Raw genomic sequence first — 22,232 nt, forward strand, 5'->3', positions numbered from 1 at the left:
CTTGGTGTTCGCTCGTGAATTGCCCGTCTTCACAGGAGTGCACAGAGAGAGGACGGAGTGAGGTCGCACAGAGAGTCGTTAGGAGGAGGGTTTAATGAGAAGGTGGGACAGACCGTGGTGCTTGGTTGCAGGGCTTGGCCAGACGAGTGTGTTGAGCCGCACCTTGCACTCCATCAGCCCCTTTTCTCCCTCTTCCTCCCCATTTTCTCGTCTTGTTCTTCCCCACCCGCCTCAATCCCTCGCAGTCCACTCCCAAATAAATTACTCACCCCAATTACGTTTTCCCTAACGATCCCAGTTTTGCTCCATGCGTACCCAAACTTGGTATTTCATGGAATAATAGAATAGTTTGGGTTGGAAGGGGCAGTTGAAAAGCTGGGAAGAAATCCGTGGGGCAAAAGGATCGCTTGGTCATCAACTCAGAGAGATTTCCGAAATCCAGAGCAGATCATGCTCAAATACAGAAAATTAGCTGCCTGTTTTACCCTAATTTGCTGAGTCTTAGAAACTATGGATTTCTTTTTTGTAGGATTAATTCATTGTTATTTGTCTGTCTTGGAAGGACACCCTTCACATCTCCTTTGGCACCCTAAAGCAATAAACTCATGGACTCGTTGCCGCCTTCCTTTCCCATCAGTAGGTGGCATAGTCAGAAAATGAAAAAGTTAAAAAATCCAGAATCTGGAGGTCGCTTAGTGTTTGCTTTAGGAAGACGCCTTAATTACTTGATTAGTTCATTCTGCAAATGGACTGCTGGGCCAGCTAGCCAAGCCTACGCAGGAAAGTGTCCTGGAGATGGGTCACCTCCAATGCAGCGCGTAAAGCGCTGTGGTTTTCGTTCCCAAACCGCCCCACTGTCCCCCTTCCCCACGGGCACCTTGGGTCTGGATCTCAGTGTGACAGTCGCCGCGTTACCAACGGACGCTGCCAGGCAAAGTGGATCACAAACCCCCAGGAGGATGGAAACCATCCTTAGCAAAGGGGTTAGCATGGGGCCAGAGGAGGCCCCGGAGATGCTGGGAGGGCTGGAGCCCCTCTGCTGGGAGGACAGGCTGAGAGAGCTGGGGGGGTTCAGCCTGGAGAAGAGAAGGCTCCGCGGAGACCTTCCAGCCCCTGCCAGGCCCTCAAGGGGCTCCAGGAAAGCTGGGGAGGGACTCTGGAGCAGGGAGGGGAGCCGTGGGACGAGGGGCAACAATTTTAAACTGAAAGAACATGGATTTAGATGAGATATTGTGAAGAAATTCTTTGGTGTAAGGGTGGTGAGCCCCTGGCCCAGGTTGCCCAGAGAGGTGATGGATGCCCCATCCATGGAAACATCTTTTCCTGAGCGCTTCCCAGGCGGGGAACCAGCCTATCCCAGCTTTCTACTCGCTGAAAGCAGCTCCAGGGCTGACCTTGCCTTCACACCTCAGCGAAAAGCGAAGCAGCCACTTTGCTGGAGGGGGGGTCTGAGCTTCAAGCATCCCCCAGGTGGCCTTGGAGGCAGCAGGGATGCTTGGCCATGGGTCCTCTGGACACCAGCTGAGTGCGTTCTTCTCCTGGCTGGTCTACATCAGGAAGCAAGCCTTCTCCTGGTTTTCATGTCCAAATCTTGCATATGTTTACCATCCCCCAGACATTCATAGGGTAGAAAATAATTTCTCCTGCCCTGCTGCTCATCTCGCACCCACGGGGCTGCTGCACTGGAGGCTTCTTCAGCTAACAAAGCTGTCCTGTGCCAGGACCAGCCATGGAAGCGGTAGGTGGTGAGCTCTGGTCACGTTCCAGTGCCTGAGCAATGACACAAGTGACATCAGCTGGAAAATGTCTTAATTATGTTCTTTTTCTCACTCAAGCCGTTCTTGAAACAGAGTGTTTGACATCTTAGCATTGCTCCTCTGAGCACAGCCTGGTTGTGGAAAACCAGGGATGACCTGGGGCTGGCGAGGACTTTGGGACAGTGGGATTGATTCTATGATTTCTCCTTGCACCCCTCCTCCAAGTTTGCCTTCCACCCCATCCGCATCAGGCTCTTCAGCACCTTTGTGCATCGAGCACCGCTGAGCTCTGGTGGCAATGGTGAACCTTGGTCTGTGTGGGACAACCCAAGGGAAGAACGGGGGAAGCAATAGCTTTCTCCTTTCTGCCCCACACAGCTGGACTTGTCTGGAATCATAGAATCATAGAACGGTTTGGGTGGGAAGGGACCTTAAAGGCCACCCAGTGCCACCCCCTGCCCTGGGCAGGGACACCTCCCACCAGCCCAGGTTGCTCCAAGCCCCGGCCAACCTGGCCTTGAACCCCTCCAGGGATGGGGCAGCCACAGCTTCTCTGGGCAGCCTGGGCCAGGGGCTCACCACCCTCAGCGTGAACAATTTCTTCCTTGTATCTCATCTCAATGTCCCCTCTTTTATTTTAAAACCGTTCCTCCTTGTCCGACCACTACAGGCCCTGCTAAAAAGCCTGCCCCCAAGAGCACGCTGGAGAGGGGACGCTCTTTATCCATGGCAGCATCAGGTCTCATTCCCAGCCTCTCTTGCCCACCCTCTGTGTGGAACATGGCATTCCAACGTAACGACTAATTCCCTGGGACATTTTATTATTTTTCTAAGCTCATTATGTATTTAAGAACGTTGGCATCCAGGCGCGTTTCGGGGGGTTACAGCACCACCCCACTGCTCTGCCAGTAAAATGAGTTTAATTGCCTTTCCCTGGAGTTATTTTGACCTGCTCCAGGCCCTCCCTCATCCCCCTTATTTTCATCTCCGTCATTCTGACCCACGCAAACCATCTGCCTCCCTTCTCCGTTCGTGCCAATAACCCCCCTCTGCCCAGACAGCCCTTTTCTTCCCCCCGTGATGGGCTGTTGGGGATCCCACCACGGAAACCATCCTTCATTCATGGAATCATAGAATTGCCTACGTTGGAAGGTACCTTTCAGATCATCTAGTCCAACCAGTTGAGAGGAGTCTGAAAGGACTGTCTCGCTCTGTCACAGCCAAAATTAATGTATTTAAGCACCTGGGGCTTTGCTGAGCCAGTAAAACCCACAATGTTGTGAGTTGGGCTGGGCCACGCTGTCGTCTTTCTACAAACTTTCTGCTCTCGCTAAAGGGCAGGATAAAAGGTTCAGCTTTGCCGTATTTGCTAAAAGAGTATTTTTTTCTTCTTCTTTTTTTTTTTTTTATTTTTTTTATTTTCATTCCCCCGGGAACACTGGAAGGAAGAAGGTGAGTATTTTCTGCCTTCTTTGTGTGGTCAAAGTCCTTATTCCTTCTCTACTGGAGTATTGCATTAGGAGGAGGGGGAAGGGTTTTACACCGGAAGAGGGGAGATTTGGATGAGATATTGGGAAGAAATTCTTTGGTGTGAGGGGGGTGAGCCCCTGGCCCAGGTTGCCCAGAGAAGCTGTGGCTGCCCCATCCCTGGAGGGGTTCAAGGCCAGGTTGGCCGGGGCTTGGAGCAACCTGGGCTGGTGGGAGGTGTCCCTGCCCAGGGCAGGGGGTTGCACAGGGTGGCCTTTAAGGTCCCTTCCCACCCAAACCATCCTGTGATTCTATGCAGCCCAATATCTCTCAGTTTTACCCTCTCGATTCTGCGTAACCCCCAGGCGTGCTCTGCCTGCCCCTGGGCTTGGAAGTGTTTGGATTCTGCTGGCAAACGTGGCTTTGGAGAGACGCTGCTAAACACTTGGCATCAATTCCTGCAGACAAACACCACGATGAAAGCCATTGAAAGGGAAATTCTTAAAAAGAAGAATATCTATGAGCCCTTGTGTTGTCCATCCAAAGCTCCTTATCGCAGTGTTAGGAAGGCAGACCTGGTTCTCCATCTAATTCTGCATCTGCCACAGTGAGTTTGCCGTCTGGCCCTGGGACACGTTTTCCCAGCTCTTACATGGAGTCTGGGTACAGAAGCCCTTAGTTTCACCAGCTGAAGGAGGATGCGCAAATTTGTGCCTTTGGGTGATGCCTTCAGTGCGTCACAATCTTATTTCCAGAGAAAATGTTTGAGTTCCAAAACCTACTGCATAAATCCCTCCTCTTTTTGATACTGTTGTCCCACCCCTTGGTTGTCAAACCGCATAAACCCATCGCGCTTCTCTTGTGGGTCAACTGGAGGCTTTTCTTGCCTGGCATGGAGAGAGAAGCATGTGGGGCTAGGGAGCAGAGACCTTTTTAAGGGCTACTGGGGAAAACTGGAGGAGAACTGGAAGGAGGTAGCTTGAAGTTTTTGCTGTTGGGTAAAGGAATTGTTTAGGATGGCAAGAGTAGGTTGGGGAGGGGGGGACTAAGAGGTGGAAAGGGGTGATGGTTTAGTGGTGGTTTTGGCAGCTTTGGGTTAACGGTTGGACTCTATGGTCTTAAAGGTCCCTTCAAACCTGGGCGATTCTATGATTCAATGAAATGGGCCACTGGCTGGTTCCCAGGCTTTGGCATCAACAACAGCACGTTGATGTTGCCCATCGTTGCAAGAGGGGCTGCCCAGATAAGCGGGAAGGAGACATGCGAGCAGATAAAAAACCCATCCAGAAGATGCCATTGAGGTGGAGGTAGGGAGGGAGCTGTTTGAAAAATGAAGGAGAAGACGAAGAGCCAGTTCCAGGATCTGACAGTGAGTGATGCTTCAAAACCTGCTGTTGTCAACCTGAAAAACGTGATTGGCAAATTAATGGCTGGACTAGTGGTCACTGCAGGGCACTTTTAATGCTCGGTGAAATTTTATGGACCGCGTGGGACGTAGCTATTAAGACGACAGAGCAATTGTGCGAGACGCAGGTTGTTCTGCAATGTTATAAGTGTCTTTGGAAAATGAGCTCTTGATGAACTTCAGCTGAGTCTTGTTTGGATTCGGTTCTCCAGTTGTCCCCAAAACCAGCTTTGCCACCTTCTTAATTAGCAAGCAAAATTATAGCTTACTGGGGAGTAATTTCCTAGCTTGGTCCTTTCCTTTCCTGATTTCTGACCTCATATGAGCTCTTCTACCCCATTTCTGGCTATTCTGATCATTCTTGTGTGTTGAAACCTGGTGGATTCAGGCTGTGATCGCACACGCCAAGACTCATCGCAGTTATCGGAGCGAAGTTCCCTTACGCTGGCCAAAGATCTGGCACGATGGCCTGACTGGAGATGATGGACACCTGGGTGGGATGTAGACTCACTTAATAAACTCCTCTTCTTCTGCTTTGGGTATGGAAGACTGGTTTTGATGCTTCCCCAGCAGGTTTTTTGGGTATGCCCAGGTCAAAGCTGCCAGCACTAGTGTTACAACCTTGGCAGTCCCAGCAGATAATAGTGCAAACTGGGAGTTCCTGGAGCTTAATGGCTCTGTCGTCTGATGTCTGACGCTGTGGTCCTCTGCCACAGCAGGAGCATATCATCAAGATGCTGGAGAAGGACGTTTCCAACATGCCCAGCCTCACCCTTCGTCTGTGGGACCAACTGGTTGGGGTGCTGCCAAGTATGGTCCAACTTCTCTCTGGGACCAACATGGTGGGTGGGAGAGGGCCTGGGGACACACTTGGGGTGCTGTGCGTCTTTTCCCACCATATATTCCTAAATAAACAGCTGGGGTCCAGACTGCTGAGCGTACTTGCATGTTCCCGTTCATTTCTACCGAATATGTTATAATTTTCTTCTCCTACAAAAAAACCCAGGCCAACAACTAAATCTGTTCCATTTTGCTCTTCTCCATGCAGCTTTCCAGAAGGAACGCCAAGACATCCAGGCTTTGCCAAAATCCCTGTGACCAAAAAGACCTGCAAGAAGAGTCTTTCTTTGCTTTTTTTTCCATCAAAATATTATTTTGTCGTTGTTGCTTTTATCCTTCATTGCTTTTAACCAGCCGGTTCATTGCTTTTCTGTGTTGACCATCAAGCGAGTGGCGATTTTAGACTTATTATGGATTAGATTCAGTAGCTTTAAAGGCAGGCTCGTGAGGACCCAGGAGTGTCTGGATCTCCTGTAGGTCCCATGTCACATCTGCCAGCTCCTCGTGAAGGGGCTTTTCCCCACGCCGACCTTCTTTGGTGAGAACTTTGGTGCCCCAGCTGCTTTGTTGAACGTCTTCTAGGAAATAGGGCGATGGATGACATGTATGAGTTTAATGGCATTTATACTAAAAGTTAGTGGTAGCTTGTGCATAGTTTTTATACTCTTTTTTCCCGCCCATATTTCAGTTTTCCAGTAGAAGCCAGCGGAGCGGGACACACGTAAGCCTGAATCAAACCCAGAACTGTCCAATGGCAAATTTATTGTGTGGCGTATAGAGAAGGCTGTAAAGACGCAAAAGCGCAACTCTGCTGGAAATTACCTGAAATCTAATAAAATATTAACCTTTTTGGACTACACATGACTCGTATTATTTTTTTTAACGCAACAGAAGTGACCGGACTGCTTGGTCGGGTGTTTCGTATTAAGGTGAAGCCTTGGGAATACTCTACAATAATTGCTTTTATTTGCCCCGGCTTCGGTGTCGCTGGGGCACCATTTGCAGATGTTTGGCCTCTGAACGGGGGACGCTTTGATGGTTCTTTTGGCCATTTGGAGAGGAAAGGCAGCTCAGCGGTCAGAGCCCTACCCCAGGCTGTTCAGACCTTGAGTGTGTTGTCTTCCCTTGTCCCAGACCTTCGGGGTGTCCTTGGTGGGTGTCCCAAGGAGAAGCCTTGGTTGGGGGGGCCGTGTGGGGCAGCTGCCATGGACTCACGTTGCACCGAGGTGGGAGGAAACCTGCAGTTGTGTGGTTGCAACCCTGGAGAGCTTTCATAGAATCACAGAATGAAAGAATTGCCCAGGTTGGAAGGGACCTTTCAGATCATCGAGTCCAACCGTCAACCCAACCCTGCCAAGGCCACCACTACCCCATGGCCCTCAGCACCACGTCTGCCCGGCTTTTCAATCCCTCCAGGGATGGCGACTCCACCACTGCCCTGGGCAGCCTCTTCCAATGCTTCACAACCCTTTCCAGGAGGAAATTGTTCCCAATATCCATCCTAAACCTCCCCTGGCGCAACTTGAGGCCACTTCCTCTTGTGCCAGGGCCTGTTCCTTGGGAGAAGCGCCCGACCCCCCCTGGCTACCCCCTCCTTTCAGGGAGCTGTAGAGAGCCAGAAGGTCTCCCCTCAGCCCCCTCTTCTCCAGGCTGAACACCCCCAGCTCCCTCAGCCGCTCCTCACAAGACTTGTGCTCCAAAGACTTATTCTCTTTCCTCCTCATGGAAGAGGCAATGCGTGTCCTCAGGATGCCACCACGGATGGAGATGCCCCTGGGCAAGACGCGCTTGCCCAGGTCTTGACATCCCCATCCCAGGTCTCGACAGCCTCATGCCAGGTCTAGGGCTCAATCCCAGCATGTTTATGGCTTCCAAAGAGCTGTGTTGTCATGGCCTGTCTGACAGCACCTGGGGGACCGAGTGGCTCGTTGCATGACGCAGCGTGCTCAGCTCTCCTGGCCCCGTCATCCCTATGGGTGGTGAACCAGACATGAGCCAAGATGTGACCCCACTGTCCCAGTCTGCCCAGTGCTCATCCAGGTGGGAGAAAGGGAGCAGCACACCCAGGCACACCCACCCCAAGGGGACAGCAGTCACCCTCCTGGTCGTGCCACCTGACCAAGTCAGTCCCCCCAGCCACGTAAAGATGTTGGAGGGTGCTTTGCTCTGCTCCAGGACCAGGGATGGAGTAGGGACACAGGGGCCTGGGGACCGGGCTGTGAGCCTGAGAGGCCTGGGTTGGCTGCAGGCTGCAGCGAGGAGCAGGCAGGACCCCTCAGAGAGAGGGGGGACTTGCAGTAGCACCTTAAAACTTCCTCCCCACCTTGGCCCCTTCCAGAGATTGACCACTGTGGGTGCACAGCTTGCACCACGTGGCCCACACCAAGGCTGAGGGCAGCGGTGGTTTGGGGTCAGCTCAGCTCCCTCTGGTCCCCCGTGCCTCAGTTTCCCCATGGGCCCAGAGGGGGGACAAGCACCTCTCCCCCTTTCCGGGGGCTGCGGTTCCCCCTGCCCGCTGTGGGCTGAGCTGGTCGGGAATTGGGCAGCGAAGGGAGAGCGAAAGCCATGGAGACCCACTGGAGATGGGACACGGACTGCTCCATGCACCCACCCCCTGCCCCAGGGGCAAGAATTCCAGGGGGAAACTCCCCCCACTACCACCGCCGCAGCAAGCCGAGTACACCCGAGGGATGCTCCTGCCCCCGTTCCCTGGGAGATGCTCCGGCTTCGGCCCCCCCTGCCCCTTCCCGGTCCCCCCGATGGATGCTGCTGCTCTGGCCCCCCGGGGGATGCTCCTGCCCCGGCCCACCCTACCCCTGCCCGCCCCCCCCCAGGGGATGCTCCTGCCCCGGTCCCCCCGGGGGATGCTCCTGCTCCGGCCCCTCCTGCCCCTACTCGCCCCCCGACAGGGGACGCTTCTGTCCCGGTCCCCCCGGGGGATGCTCCTCTCCCGGTCCCCCCTGCCCCTGCCCGATTCCCCCGGGGGTTGCTCCTGCCCCGACTCCCCGTAGGACGCTCCTACCCCGTTCCCCCGGGGGTTGCTCTGCCCAAGCCCCCTCCTGCCCCTGCCCGGTCCCCCCCGAAGGATGCTGCTGCCCCGGTCCCCCCGGGGGATGCTGCAGCCCCCGGCTTCCTACTCCTACCCGGCCCCCCCCAGGGCATGCTCCTGCCACCCCGGGGGATGCTCCTACTTCGGCCCCCCCACTCCGCCCCTGCCCGACTCCCCGCGGCCGGGGCGGCCCGAGGCCGGCGAATGGGCGGCGGGGGCGGCCCCGGAGAGGGGTGGGGGGAACGTGGGGAACCCGCCCCCCCCCCTCCCCCCTCCGCCCCCTTTCCCCTTCCCCTTCCCCGCCTACAAAACCCTCCCGGCCGAGCGCTCCTCGCTCAGCGCCCGCCGGCTCCGCAGCCGCCCCGCCGGCTCCGCGCATCGCCCACCCCCGGGGACCACCTCCCCCCCCCCCCCGCCCCATGGGAGGCTGGCGGGGAGCGGCCGCCCCTCTGCGCCCCTGGGGAGCTGGCGGTGAGGTCGGGGGCTGCCCTCGCCCCCCTGTCGCGGCCACCATGGCGCAGCCCGGGGACTGAGCGAGGTGGCCACGGGAAACTCGCCCCCCGCCGTGGGGTCGCCCAGCAGGTGAGTGGGGTTGGGGGGGGTGGGGACAAAGGGGGACAGGCGGCTGCGGGGGAGGGGAGGGGGATGGATCGCCCCCAACTTCCCGCGTGGGGTGGGCGCAGAGGGGCCGGTGTCTCCCCGAGCATCCCCCGCCACCCCCAGCATGGGATGCAGGAGGGGGGAGCGAGGTCTGACACGACCCCCCCACCCCCCCTCGAGGTGACGCCACCCCCATCACACTCCTCGGGGTGACACGGGTGATGTCTCTCCCCCGTGGGAGTGGGACCGGAGGCCGGGGATGCTGCTCCCTGCTCCTGGGCGGGGGGGGGCGGCGGGAGCTGGGGGTCCCCACGGAGCACAGCACCCATGCGCTGAGAGCCGCGGGGGTGCAGGCGGTGAGTTTGGGAGTGCTCAGAGGGTCCCACTTAGCGGGCGATTTTAACTCCTTCCGCACCAGAGCCCGGCTGGGGGCTGGGGGGTCGTTTTCCCCCCCCAAGTTGGGTGCTGTGATGAAACCTCGGTGGCAGCGGTGTCACAGCCTCCCCAGGGCTGACGGCACTCACTGTCCCATCCCTGGGACCAGCCCAACTCAAGCCTCTTGACCAGAGGGGGCAGTGACAGCAGGATCGGGCCCGTGGGGACAGCAGGCTTGGCTCACGGTCAGGGTGCTGGGGTACCTAGAGGCGGTGTGAGTGCGGGGGTACCCCAAGCTCTAGGGGTGAAAGAGGTCCTGGGGGGGCTTGAATGCATACACTGAGCCCCCATCTCCCCATCCCTGGGGAGGGACAGATGTCCAGGGCGTGCTCGGAGAGGACACCAAGGCTGGACATCCGCAGGGCATGTGGTGGCACACGGGTGGGTGGCAGGAGCCCCTCCTTGGCCAACGAGCGAGGGGTGTGTGGTGGCGGTGGGCATTTCACTGAGCTGCAAGGACACAGGCGGGACCAGGCGGTGGTGGACCCGTGGTCCTGCTGAGCTCACCCACCAGCTGCTCCCTGCATTTGCTGAGGGGGTCTGGCTCTCGTCTTGGGGGGCACTGCCAAGCCCAGCCTCGGGCAAGTCAAGAAGCCACACGTTGAGCTGTGGTGCTCAGCTCTGCCGAGCTCCCTTGGCAGCAGGTCTGTGTCCCCAGCACCAGCCCACACCACCTCGCACTGGGCCGTGGTGGCAGAGCCATGCGGGGTATGGGATTAGCCAGGATCGGGCCCCTGCCATGTCGGGATATTCCATAGCCACCAAGAACCATCTCACGCGCCTGTTCTGCTCCACCAGCAGCAGGAGGATGGAGAACAAAGCCATGTACCTTCACACCTTCAATGAAAGAGAGAATGGCTCCATCTTCGAGGAGCCCTTCGAGGGGAGGAACCTCTCCAAACTCAACCTCTGCGAGGACGGTGAGTACGGGCTCCACGTCCTGCTTGGTCCGGGGGGGCTTTGAACCTGGTGGTAGAAACCTGGAGAGACTCTGTGGGGCGAAATGGGAGCTTGGGTTGCTCAGGAAGGAGCTCAGCAATTCGTCCCCATGCAGGTAAAGGTCCTCCAGGTCCCAGGGAACCAGAGCAGAGGAGCAATCCCTGCCCCAGGTGTCCAGGGTGAGGGTGCCTTGGTGGAATTAGCACCATGATGAATGTGTGTGACCCAAACGGAGCAGGAAACTCCTCCTCTCCTCACTGGGAGAAACAGGGAATCCCATTGCAAGGAGGTTTCTGTGCCTCCTCTTCTGTCCCCCCCTTTCTGGTCTGATGGGGTGATGACAGACCCAGGGCACCGTGGATCTCTCGAGGTGCCCAGGATCTCATTTGGTTCTGCCACTGACAAGGGCTGTGCTCCAAGGAAAGTCATTGTGCTTGCTAAAGGCTGATTTTTGAGGTTTTGGGGTTTTTTTCTCGTCTTCTGGCTGTCTTGCATGTGGCCTTGTCCAGAGATGCCCCGCAGTGAGGGTGGCAGCAGGACACTGTGGGACCTGCTTGCATCTCCTGCCCGTCTTAGCTGGCCTCTATCTCCACTGCGGACTTGCTGAGCTCTTTTCCTTCACTCTTGCCCCACAAAATGCTGTCCATGTTCCACCAGCTCCAGGCTTGGTCTCCAACCAAACAGCCCTGATGAATTTTTCCCGAGGTCTTCGCAGCCCAGGTGGGAGAGGGTGGCAGAGTTGGGTCCTTATATAGAGATGAGCAACCTGGGCTGGTGGGAGGTGTCCCTGCCCAGGGCAGGGGGGTTGGAACTGGATGGTCTTTAAGGTCCCTTCCAACCCAAACCATTCTGTGGTTCAGTGTGAGGTCCCCTTCACTGGCAGCTTTACTTAGAGACCTGTGGGGCTGCTGGGGAAACTGGTCTTGTTCTGAGCTGGCTTCCCAGCACCACTGTCCCCCACCACAAGGATGGGATCAGGGTGATGGGGGACTCACCTTCCTGGGTTTAGGCATGAGGGACATCCCTGGGATGTGGTGGAGAGTCCTGGGTGCTTCCAGAGGGCAGCCCATGGCCAGGATGGGCCACATCCAGGCACCGAGCGAGCCAGGAGCACCCAGCCCTGGACAAATAGCTGCTGGATGCTGGTGGCTCCTGGTGGTTATTGCAAGAGGAGACGTGGCGTCACTGTGTGGGGTCTTCTCCTGCCCTCCAGCCCCTGGGACAGGGATAGCTTTGAGTCCGGAGGGTGGATTTTCCACCCGGGTGAAAGCTGAGTCTCGATGCAGTTCCCCACACTTGATGTCACCCTGCAAGGGTCCCCCTGCTCTCAGTGGCGTCTGCTCTTGCCTCTGCCCACCTTCCTGCTGCCCGCTCGTAAAATCCAGCACCCATCCCACCTTCCTGCGGCAGAGAGAGGGGCAGATCCTGACCACGGGCTGTCCCTGTGCTCTGTCACGCTGCAGATGTGGCGGGGGGATGGTGGAGCCTGAAGGGAGTGACACTGGAAGAGATGGGAGGTGTCTACTAGGTCCAAGGGTTGGTGTCTTCTAGGGCCGCCATCGCCAGCAGAGACCTTGCACTTGCATGGAGTGATGGCAGGGAGGGTTCCAGGTATCTCCCTGGCTTTGGTATTTTTGTGGCAGGTTGCCCTGGGTCTCTGAGGGCAAATCTGCTCATCCATAAGTCACCCCGATGCAGAGCTGGCCCTCCGAGGAACCCCGTTCCCATGGGAGAGGGTGCTGGAAGGACACTTGTGGGGCTGTGTCTGGCCTTCAGCTGCACGGGGCAGGGGTAAGGTCAACCTTGAGGGCTTCACCATGAGGATGGGACCACCCGGGTCCCTCCTGGGCTCATGGCAAGTGTTTGGCGTGGGGCTGAGGACCACTGCGGCAACCTGCCACTTGCCATGACCCCCAGGACAGCTGCCCTGGACCACCCCCCTCCCAGGGCTCAGGGGACAACAAATCCTGGCTGCTTTCAGCCTCCTGCCTTCTGTACCCCCCCTGACTGGGCGGGCCGCCGCTCCGGCTCCCCTGGGCATGGGCAGGGGGAGGAAATATTTGCTTTTCCCCTTGGTTACTGGCCGGAGCCTGCCCATGGGCTCCACGGAGCGGGCTGTTGTGAAAACCCTGCTTACGCAGCTGCGGTCCCTCCTGCTCTTCCCAGAGCAGCACAAGAGGAGTGGGTGGTTCGGGGCCTGGGGCCAGCTCCTCCCGGAGTCCCCCAGGACCTGATATAAGTGTTAATGTCAGAAAAATATTGCAGCTTTCCTCATCCTGAAACCTTCGGCTCCATCTGTTTGGCCGGTGACAGCAAATGGGAGCGGCGTGCGGGTAATGAATTGCAGATGGAGGGGTCCCCCGAGGAGCGGCACCGCCTTTCGCACCTGAGCTGGGGCGCCTGGAGCACCCCACATCCCCGTGGGGTCCCCGTGGGGTGTCAGCGAGCCTGACCTCAGCGCTTGATCATTTCGGAGCCCCAAAATGGGGCTGAGTTAAGCGATACGCCCAGCGTAACCCTTCGCTGGCTGGAGCCTTTTGCAAAACCTCCCTGTCCTCCAGCAGGACAGACACACGGACCAGCAAGGGAAGGGCTCCTGCCAGGCTGGGGACACCCCCAACCCCTCGTACCTCCTCTCCATCTCTGGCACCCCAAGGGCCAGCTTGGTCCCACAGGGAGAATTGTAAAATAGTTTGGGTGGGAAGGGACCTTAAAGCCCACCCTGTGCCACCCCCTGCCCTGGGCAGGGACACCTCCCACCAGCCCAGGTTGCTCCAAGCCCCGTCCAACTTGGCCTTGGTTGGTGAGCTTCTGCCCCATGGATGGGAGGTGGGATGGGGTGAGGCCCCAAAACCCAACAGGGAAGGTCTTCGCTGGAAGTGGGCATTGCTGATGGCCATGGATGAGCGTGATCTCCTCCCCAGGAGGCTGGCTTTGGGGCCACGATGCTTCACCCTTTCTGCTGGGTTGATGCAGGCTCTGGATCGGTTCTACGCTGTTTCTCAGGGCTTAAAGGGCAAAAAGCAACGGGATGGAGCCACCCAAATGTCATGGAGGTGGGAGTTTGGGACTCTTCCTTCACCCTTTGTTGGTGTCTCCTTGGAGACATCTCAGATCTGGCAAGGGTGCAAAACCAGGCAGTGCTTGTTGACCTGGCCTGAAGTTGCCGTTTCTCAGCTGCTCTAAGAAACCTTGTATTCCTGCAAGGGTCCAACAGAAAAATGCAGGCACCCAACGCCCTGCACCCTGTCCCGGCAGCACGGTGTCACCCAGAGAGCCAAGGCGTCAGGCTGAAGCATCACTGCAGCCTTGGGGCTGGGGACAGAGGGATGCAGGGGCTGTGTCCAGATTGGGCTCTGGCTCCTAAGACCTAAGACCACGACCTGGCCCAGATTTCAACTAGGCTTGAGCTTTGAACACGTGCAAAGCCCAAAACCAGATGACTTCACTGCTGCTGGGTTCATGGCTGGAGAGCCTTTCATAGAATCATAAAATGGTTTGGGTTCGAAGGGACCTTGAAGATGCCATCTTGTTCCAACCCCCTGCCCTGGGCAGGGACACCTCTGACTTTCCTTCCCTCTTCTTTCCTTGCGTTTTCCTTCTGGCTACAGCAGTGTTGAAGAGGCGCTGGATCGCAGCGAGTGCAGGAGAGGACAAGCAGGGGCCGGCAGGGATGTCAGGGTCCAGGCACCTTAGAATAATAGAATGGGTTGGGTTGGAAGGGACCTTTAAAGGAGTCGTAGTTGAACCCCAGCCGGCAGCCAGAACCACGCAGCCACTCGCTCACTCCCCCCTGGTGGGATGGGAGAGGGAATGGGAAGAGGAAAAGTGAGGAAAAACTCGTGGGTTGAGATAAGGACAGTTTAAAGGTAGAGCAAAAGCCGCGCACACAAGCAAAGCAAACCAAGGAATTCATTCCCTGTTCCCCATCGTGGGTGGAGGTTCAGCATCCCCAGGGAAGCCGGGATCCATGGCACACAACAGCGACTTGGGAAGACAAACACCATCACACCCAACATCCCCCCTTTCCTCCTTCTCCCCCCAGCTTTATACACCGGGCATGACGTCCCATGGCATGGAAAGCCTCTGGGGTCAGTCGGGGTCCTGGCTGTGTCCCCTCCCAAGTCCTTGCCCTCTCCCAGCCCATCACTGGTGGGGTGGGCTGAGGAGCAGCAGAGGCCTTTAGAGCTCAGCAACAACCAGTGCGCTATCACACTGTTCCCATCCCAAATCCAAAACACGGCACTATGCCAGCTGCTAGCAAAAAAGTCAACTCCATCCCAGCTGAAACCACGACAAAAGGCCACCTCCCTGCCCTGGGCAGGGACATCTTCAACGAGACCAGGTTGCTCCAAGCCCCGGCCAACCTGGCCTTGAACCCCTCCGGGGATGGGGCAGCCACAGCTTCTCTGGGCAACCTGGGTGTTGCCGAAATTATATTTGCAATATTTTCTCCTGATGGGAGATGGTGTGTGATGCTCTCCCTGACCTCCCGCTCTGCCCCCCAGGTCCCGGGCGGAGGATGAAGGCAGCGGGACGCTGCGGCCGGCTGGGCTCCTTGGCAGCACTGAAATACGCCGTGGTGGGACTCTACCTCCTCGTCTTCCTCATCCTCGTCGGGGTCTTCATCCTCGCAGGTAAAGGCTGAGCCTGGGTCCTCCCTCCATGGTGCAACGGTACCCTAGGGAGGAATAACCCCCTGCACCAGGACAGGTTGGGGGTGACCTGCTGGAGAGCAGCTTGGTGGAAAGAGACCTGGGAGTCCTGGGGGACAACAGGATGCCCATGAGCCAGCAATGTGCCCTCGTGGCCAAGAAGGCCAATGGCATCCTGGGAGGCAGCAAGAAGAGTGTGGCCAGCAGGTGGAGGGAGGTCATCCTCCCCCTCTGCTCTGCCCTGGGGAGGCCACAGCTGGAGCACTGGGGCCAGTTCTGGGCTCCCCGGGTCCAGAAGGACAGGGAACTGCTGGGGAGGGGACAGCAAAGGGCTGCCAAGATGCTGAGGGGACTGGAACATCTCTCTGATGAGGAAAGGCTGAGGGATTTGGGTCTCTTCAGTCTGGAAAAAAGACGACTGAGGGGGGACCTTATCAACCTTGTAAATACTGAAAGGGGGGGTGTCAGGAGGATGGGGCCAGGCTCTTCTCAGTGGTGCCCGGGGACAGGACAAGGGGCAACGGGCACAAACTTGACCATGGGAAATTCCATCTCAACACGAGGAGGAACTTCTTTGCTGTGAGGGTGGCAGAGCCCTGGCACAGGCTGCCCAGAGAAGTGGGGGAGTCTCCGTCTCTGGAGACATTCCAGCCCCGCCTGGACGCGTTCCTGTGCCACCTGCTCTGGGTGACCCTGCTGTGGCCGGGGGTTGGACGGGATGGTCTCCAGAGGGCCCTTCCAACCCCTGCCGGTCTGGGATTCCCCTGTGCATGAGCTCAGACAACTGGGTCTGGCCATGGACATGGAACCACGTTTCTGCTCCCTCTGCAGAGGTGTTTGGGAGGGTTTTCCGTGCCATCCAGGGGAGGAAAATATGGGATCCAGCTTCCAGCTCTTTGGGGACAACAACATGAGCCCATACCAGCTCCATACGGCATATCCGGAGCGGTTTTGGTTTAAGCTTTGAGGCTGGAGTCGCTGCAGGGTCTGAGCATCATGTGCTGGGGATGGAGAAGCTCAGGAGCCCCGCGTTTGGGGCTGGAATCGTTCCCACCCCTCGGTCACGGCTGCTGGGTTTGCACCGACCCCCCCCCGTATTTCGCTTGGGGCGAGGATAAACGCCGGCTCCACCAGCGATGGAGACGCGGGCAGGGTGTTATCCTCCCACAGCACACCCCGCACGTGCCGGCAAAGCTGCTGCTTCCCTTCTCCGTCGTTTTGGGGAGCGCGGGGATGGGAAAAAGCCGCCCGCAAATGCTTCTAATTGCTCCCAGCCCCAGCTCATCCCTGCGCACACATCCCATGGGGGCCGCCTCGCCGCCGGCTTGTTTTCCTCCTCTCCTCGTCGTGCTGGAAGCAGTTTGGGAAGATGCTTAACCCGAGATACACGCCCCCCCCCACCCTTGCACCCATCCCACCCCCATGTGGGGCTCTGCGGGGTCAGGGGGGGCGTTGGATGGGTGGCAGCGGGTGGGAAATGCCACCACCAAGGACCAGCTCGTCGCTTCCCACCCACCTCCTTCCCAGCTTTAACCCCAGCATCTGTGGGGGGGGAGGGGGGTGGATCTGGGGACCCCCTTTTCCAGCCCCAAATCGCCCCCAGCTGCCCCCGCACCATCCCTCCGGGGTGATTTTCGGTGCCTCGCCTGCTGCAGGCAGCCCCGTTTTTTTTTTTTTGCAAAGGGTGGGTTTAGGGTTTGGGTTTTTTTTTTTTCAGGGCTAGGGAAGGGACAGAGAAGGTTTTGCTGGAATTTTGAAGCCTCTCCCACTTATTTCTTGCATGACATTGTTCGAATGTTGTTGTTGGCCCGCGAAAGCCTGAGCGAGGGATGCCATGAATTGTGCAAAGAGCTCGGGACGGGGTTTTTGTCCGGGGCTGAGCTACAGCTGCTCGCCCCAAAGCAGCTCCAGCAACAACAATAACGTTACGGCGTCGGGGAGAGCTGGAGGCTCCACGGGCACCCGCAAAACCCCACCTCCGGGAGATTCCCGTGACGGGCAGGATTCCAGCTCGATCCCAGTAAAACCACCTTACCCCCCTGAGCTGTGGACCGCAATCTTGGGGGGGGAAGGGCAAAATGAAGAGGAAAAAATCATCTCTATCGTTATTGCTCTCTGCGTGTGTTGAACTTCGAGCCAAGCCTCTGGGATTTGGATGTGGCTGACTCAAGTGCTGGAGCCAGCCGTGCTGACCGCCGGTGCCCGGAACGGCCTTATCACGCCAAGGAAAACCACAGGCACAGGGTGGTCTTGTGGCTGGGGACACAGGGAGGAGACCCCATCCAGCTGGGAGCCACATGGAGCCCAGGGAGACAACCCTGATGCTCCTCAGCTTCAGGGCTCTGTGGCTGAAACCTTGATGTTGGAGCTGATGGTCCTCGGACCATCCAGGACCAACCAGGACTGGTCCAAGACCACCTTGGTCCAGGACTGGGTATTCGTGGGCATCCTTAATGGTGGTGGCTTGGAAAATCCCACTGGATTGGCCATGGAAAATCCCACTTTGTGCTACTGGAGACCAGAGAGCAGCGTGTCGGAGCTGAGACCTTCTGCCCAGCGTCCCTCAGAAGGGGTCCCTCAGAAGTAGCCTTGTTCTCACCTGCTCCTTGGGCTGGGAAGAGCTGGCCGCGATGCTGTAAGAGGAACATCACCGTTGGATGCCATCCCTGCCCTCCTACGGCCGTGGTGAGGACCCTGCTCGGAGCAGACACCATTCCACCCGGAGCAAATGACCATGGGGTGTCCGGCTCATCTCCAGACCTGATGTTCTTTGGAGACGGATGTGGAGCTGCGATACCGCGCCTGCTCCCCAAATTCCAGCTCTCCCCACGCTGCCTGGGCAAGGGACAACCCTGCCCCTTGGGCCATGCCCTGCGCTGCCAGCACCCCTCCACCCGGCAGCACGGAGCGGGGATGCTCCACCTGCTTCCCATCCTGCCCACGGAAAAGGAGGGAAATTCCCCAAAAGCCTCCCTGGGAAGGACATACGCCTGCAAACATGCACAGAAACCTGCGCGAGCGTGCAAACACACACTTGCACGCCCCACGGTGCTTCCCAGGAGGTAAATTCCCCCATGGAGATACCTCCCCCCCCGCCAAACACCTCCTGGTGTCCCCAGCACGTGGACCTGGTGGTTTTGGCAAAGCAGGTCCCCCAAGGCATTGTTTGGAAGCCGCCTTGGGCAGGTGTCCTGGCGACTCTGTGGAAATGGGTTAGAAAATGAGTAAACTGCTAAAAATACTGTCAACCACCTCGGAGCTGCGGAAACAGGATGTTTTCGGCAACGGAGGCGGCGTGGTTTCAGCCCAGCCTGCTTTTCATATCCTCCCTCGCAAGCCTGGCAGCAGTTTTCTGGCTCCTGGAGACTCACGCTCCCTTTCTCCCCATCCCTGACTCCCCCCTCATCCCCCCCCAAAAAAGCACCTAACCCAAAATTAGGACTTCGATCTCGCCTTTTTTGCAAGGTTTTGGGTTAAATCCCAGCTGCCTGCATGCACTTTGGTGTTTGAACCCGAATCCCCCACCTGGCCCCACACCCGGACGCCCAGCCCTGAGCAGCGGGAGGCCAGGCAGGGCTCGTTAGGACGCGGCTAATGAGCCCAGGTGATTTTGTGTGGGCATCTGAACCGGTCATCGGGATGGGCATCCCACCTGCGCCCCATCTCCGTGCTCATATTTGCGTTGAGAGCCGTCCAGGTTTCCAGGCAGAAGCGCCCAAGGAAAGGAGCACCCTCCGTTTCAGGAGTTGTAGCCCCAAAACTCAAGGATGCTGGTGGAGACGAAGGCGACAGACCCAGCCCCATGGATCACAGACCCCCCCCATCAGCTCCTGGTCCCTCACTCCAGAGCAGGTCTGTGCCTGCAGCTGGTGTCTCCCTGGGACATGGGGCAAACCTGAGCTGCCAAAAAGTTACCGGCAGCGGGACCCGCATCCCCATGGCTGATAAGCCCCAAGGCTGATGCTGGAGCTGAGTGTTGGCTGCTCCCCACCGTCCCATCCTGCCCATCCTTCCCCATACCCTTGTCCTGCAGCTGTTTTTCCAGCCCAGGGCTTGGTTTCCATCCTTTCGGAAATTCTGGAGATGCTCCCGTGTAGGACTGGGGCTGTAGGACGCTGGGCTCTGAGTGACCTGCTCTAGTTGAAGATGTCCCTGCCCAGGGCAGGGGGTTGGACTCGATGGCCTTTGAAGGTCCCTTCCCACCCAAACCATTCCATGATTCTATTCTATGATATTTGGGCTGGAGGTTTGGGATGTCCAGCCCCATTGCCGTTGTGCATCCAGTCGCATGGTGAAGGTCAGGCTCAGTGTCTGCCCTACTTCCTCATGGAAGCCCAGGGGAGCTGGTGGGAATACCCCAGATCCAAATCGCCAGCAGCGCTTCCAGCTTGGAGACCAAACCGAGGTGTCACAGGATCACAGACCGGCAGGGGTTGGCAGGGCCCTCTGGAGATCATCCCGTCCAACCCCCTGCCAGAGCAGGGTCACCCAGAGCAGGTGGCACAGGAACGCGTCCAGGCGGGGTTGGAATGTCTCCAGAGACGGAGACTCCCCCACCTCTCGGGGCAGCCTGTGCCAGGGCTCTGCCACCCTCACAGCAAAGAAGTTCCTCCTCGTGTTGAGATGGAACTTCCCATGGGCAAGTTTGTGCCCATTTGTGTCCTGCAAGAGAAGGTTGTGTCACCGAAATCGGGAGCGAACTTCTTAACCCCAATGTAGTCCTAAGAAGCAGCCGTTCTTTTATCTGGCGCCGGGGACGTGGGGGATCTCCCCGCCTCACGTGGCCACCCAATGCAAGACTCACAGAGACTTCTATCCATACGGGATGTGCGTGGTCCTTACATTTCCCAGTACTCAGTGCCGTATTCCTTCCATTTCCAGAACTGACATCCATATTCATTTCCAGAACTCATTTCCCTATTCCCAGCACCTTGGCACACGTGCAGTAAGTCCATGAGGGGCTTCATGGCAGGTCTTGGGTGGTTCCTCGTGGTGTGCGGGGGCTGGTCGGAGCTGATAACAGAGGAATCTCTTTGTGTGGGCGGGGGAAGGTGTGTGGGTGTGTGTGTGGGTGTGTGTGTGCGCGTGCGCACTGCGTGCATTCGTGTGTGTGCTGTGGCCTGCAGCTTGGCGATGTTCCTGCCTCTGCCTTGCAGCAGGATGAGTCCATCTGACAGGCACGTAGAAAGTAGGATGCAGGAGAGCTGGGAGGCAGGAGGTTTGGGATGCAGGAGAGCTGGGAGGCTTAGACCTGAGAGTCCTGGTGGACAACAGAATGCCCATGGGTCAGCAATGGGGCCTCGTGGCCAAGAAGGCCAATGGCATCCTGGGAGGCATCAAGAAGAGTGTGGCCAGCAGGTGGAGGGAGGTCATCCTCCCCCTCTGCTCTGCCCTGGGGAGGCCACAGCTGGAGCACTGGGGCCAGTTCTGGGCTCCCCGGGTCCAGAAGGACAGGGAACTGCTGGGGAGGGGACAGCAAAGGGCTACCGAGATGCTGAGGGGACTGGAACATCTCTCTGATGAGGAAAGGCTGAGGGATTTGGGTCTCTTCAGTCTGGAAAAAAGACGGCTGAGGGGGGACCTTATCAACGCTTGTAAATACTGAAAGGGGGGGTGTCAGGAGGATGGGGCCAGGCTCTTCTCAGTGGTGCCCGGGGACAGGACAAGGGGCAACGGGCACAAACTTGCCCATGGGAAGTTCCATCTCAACACGAGGAGGAACTTCTTTGCTGTGAGGGTGGCAGAGCCCTGGCACAGGCTGCCCAGAGAGGTGGGGGAGTCTCCGTCTCTGGAGACATTCCAACCCCGCCTGGACGCGTTCCTGTGCCACCTGCTCTGGGTGACCCTGCTCTGGCAGGGGGTTGGACGGGATGATCTCCAGAGGGCCCTGCCAACCCCTGCCGGTCTGGGATTCTGGGATTCTATGAGGCAGGCAATGTGGGAGGCAGGAGATTTGGGATGTAGGAGATGTGGGATGCAGGAGAGCTGCTGCCAGCCCTCCCGTGCTGGAGGTGTTGCTGCTTGGAAGGTTCCCAACGTGGTTTTTGGCTGCGGGATGCTCCGGAGCAGCCTGGCTCACTCCAGACTTGGGGGCTGCAGTGCCAGGGCTGGGCAGGGGAGAGCCACCGGGATCCCGGCTGGTTGTTGGAAGCGGTTTACGGGAATTTGGGGAACTCCACTGGCTTTGTAGCTTACCACGGGTGCAAGGCGGGGGCTTCCCAGCCCTCGGCCCCCGCAGGACCTGGTGTTGGGGTTATTTCTCCTTGCACTGGCCGCACGGGATTGCTTATCCCCTTGGAATCCGTGGTTGTCTCCGTAGCCATGGCGGCCACCCTGGGTCCAGAAAGATGTGACGGAGCTGCTTTGGTCGCCCGCGCCACAGGCAGCACCCCATCACCAGCCCTATAGCTTTTTTCCCGAGGTCTTTCCTTGCCACTTGTCCCCTCTCCGGGTGGCCTCGGGCACGCCGTTTGGTTGCTTTCCCCGCTGTGAACCCCCACAGGCAAAGGCTCCCCCCGAGATGGTCCCCGGTGGCAGGGACGGGCGATGACCGGTGGCGTTGAGATGTCCCCCCTGCAGGGATGCAGGTGATAAGCAGGGACGTGCAGAGGGGACCGAACAGCATCCCCGTGCCCCAGGAGGAGAGCTCCGAGCTGGCACGCTGCAGCCCAGCCTGGGAAGCTGGGATAATCCAGCAGCGGGATTAATTAACGGGGGCTAATTAACGGAGGAAAGTTGCGTTCGGTGCCTGGAAGATGCTCAGCAAATCCGTGACGGCACCCGCCAGCCCATGGCAGAGCTGGGGGGCGGCTGCTCGCCCCACGGTGCTCCCAAAGTCCCCTCTCCGGGCATGGCGGATCCCCCCGGTCCCCTCCACTTCCCCCCGGGTCCCTCAGCGCCGCCGCGGCGGGTGGCCCCGAGCCCTCGCGTGTGCTCGGCTGCTCTCGCCCTCTCCTTACTCCCGCGGTTTTAATTCGAACCAAATGCCTTCGCTCGGTCTCTCCTCCGTGGAAATGAGGGGGTGAGCTGCCAGGCCGCTCCCGCGCCAGCCAAAGCCCCACCGCAGCTTAAAGAACAATACGGAT

The 22,232-nt window shown here is 58.1% G+C and overlaps 1 protein-coding gene across 3 annotated transcripts in view; it reads left to right on the forward strand.

The window, feature by feature from the left end:
* The first annotated feature begins 8,933 nt into the window (after positions 1 to 8,933).
* Positions 8,934 to 22,232, forward strand: part of SCARA5 (scavenger receptor class A member 5) — a 40,151-nt gene continuing 26,852 nt past the window's right edge. For 2 of the 3 annotated variants that reach the window (XM_054197075.1, XM_054197077.1), the window contains exons 1-3: positions 8,934 to 9,100; positions 10,352 to 10,473; positions 15,001 to 15,129. In XM_054197075.1, the coding sequence (XP_054053050.1) occupies positions 10,362 to 10,473; positions 15,001 to 15,129 (241 nt within the window). In that variant the 5' untranslated portion in view covers positions 8,934 to 9,100; positions 10,352 to 10,361. The remainder of the gene's footprint in view (positions 9,101 to 10,351; positions 10,474 to 15,000; positions 15,130 to 22,232) is intronic. The other variant, XM_054197076.1, reaches the window with a different exon arrangement.

This window comes from Rissa tridactyla, chromosome 3 (genome assembly GCF_028500815.1).
Source record: "Rissa tridactyla isolate bRisTri1 chromosome 3, bRisTri1.patW.cur.20221130, whole genome shotgun sequence".
In the NCBI taxonomy this organism is placed as follows: Eukaryota; Metazoa; Chordata; class Aves; order Charadriiformes; family Laridae; genus Rissa; species Rissa tridactyla.